The 1,181-nt window shown below is 51.3% G+C and overlaps 1 protein-coding gene across 1 annotated transcript in view; it reads left to right on the forward strand.

Annotated features, from left to right (window-relative positions):
* LOC121362930 (pre-mRNA-processing factor 39-like) overlaps positions 1-1,181 on the forward strand; it is a 10,325-nt gene that overhangs the window by 144 nt on the left and 9,000 nt on the right. The window contains exon 2 of the mRNA XM_041484869.1: positions 39-164. Coding sequence (XP_041340803.1) covers positions 39-164 — 126 coding nt within the window. The remainder of the gene's footprint in view (positions 1-38; positions 165-1,181) is intronic.

The raw sequence follows: 1,181 nt of genomic DNA on the forward strand, positions 1-1,181 counted from the left end.
CCCCAACACTCCCCTTTTCCCCCCCTTTTCCCCCCCAGGAGCTGCTGGAGGCCGCCCGGCGCGCCTTCGACGCGTTCTTGCAGCGCTACCCGTACTGCTACGGCTACTGGCGCAAGTACGCCGAGCTGGAGCGGCGCCTGGGCAGCGCCCGCAGCGCCCAGCAGGTGGGCACCCTGCCAGTCCTGGGGAACCCTCCTTTGCCCCAGGTTTGGGGTCAAAATCCCACTTTTTCCCAGGGTTTGGGGTGAAAATCCCGCTTTTTCCCGAGGTTTTGGGGTGAAAAATCCCTTTTTTCTGATTTTTTTTGAGTTAAGTCTCGCTTTTTCCTGATTTTTTGGGGGTAAAATTCCCTTTTTTCCTGAGTTCTGGGGGAAATCCTCCTTTGCCCCAGGTTTGGGATGAAAATCCCACTTTTTCCTGAGGTTTTGGGGTAAAAATCCCACTTTTTTCTGATTTTTTTAGGGTTAAGTCCCACTTTTTCCTGGTTTTTTGGGAATAAAATTCCCTTTTCCTCTGAGTTCTGGGGGAAATCTTTCTTGCTGAGTTTTTGGGGGTAAAATTCTCTTTTTTCCTGTTTTTTGGGGGGGTGAAAATCCCACTTTTTTCCAAGGTTTGGGGGTGAAAATCCCACTTTTTCCCGAGGTTTGGGGCTGAAAATCCCATTTTTTTCTGATTTTTTTCGCGTTAAGTCCCACTTTTTCCTGATTTTTTGGGGGTAAAATTCCCTTTTTTTGTGAGTTCTGGGGGAAAGTCTCCTTAGCCTGAGGTTTTGGGGTGAAAATCCCACTTTTTCTTGAGTTTTGGGGTGAAAATCCCATTTTACTTTGAGGTTTTGGGTGTGAAATCCCCTTTTTTCATGACGTTTGGGGACAAAATTCCCATTTTTTCCGGGTTTGGGGATGGAAAATCCCCGTTTCTCTGGGTGGGGGGGTGTGGTAGGGGAGCTCAGGTGTGCCCAGGTGCCCCCAGGTGAGCCTCCAGGTGATCCCAGGAGCCCCAGTTGTCCCCAGGTGTCCCCCAGGTGTATCCCAGGTGTCCCCCAGGTGCCCCCAGAAGCCCCCAGGTCTATCCTAAGTGTATCCCAGGAGCCCCCAAGTGTATCCCAGGTGTATCCAAAGTGTATCCTGGGTGCACCCAGGTGTATCCCAGATGTGCTCAGGTGTATCCCAGGTGCCCCCAGG

This window comes from Pyrgilauda ruficollis, unplaced genomic scaffold (assembly GCF_017590135.1).
Source record: "Pyrgilauda ruficollis isolate IOZ18807 unplaced genomic scaffold, ASM1759013v1 scaffold685, whole genome shotgun sequence".
Classification (NCBI taxonomy): Eukaryota; Metazoa; Chordata; class Aves; order Passeriformes; family Passeridae; genus Pyrgilauda; species Pyrgilauda ruficollis.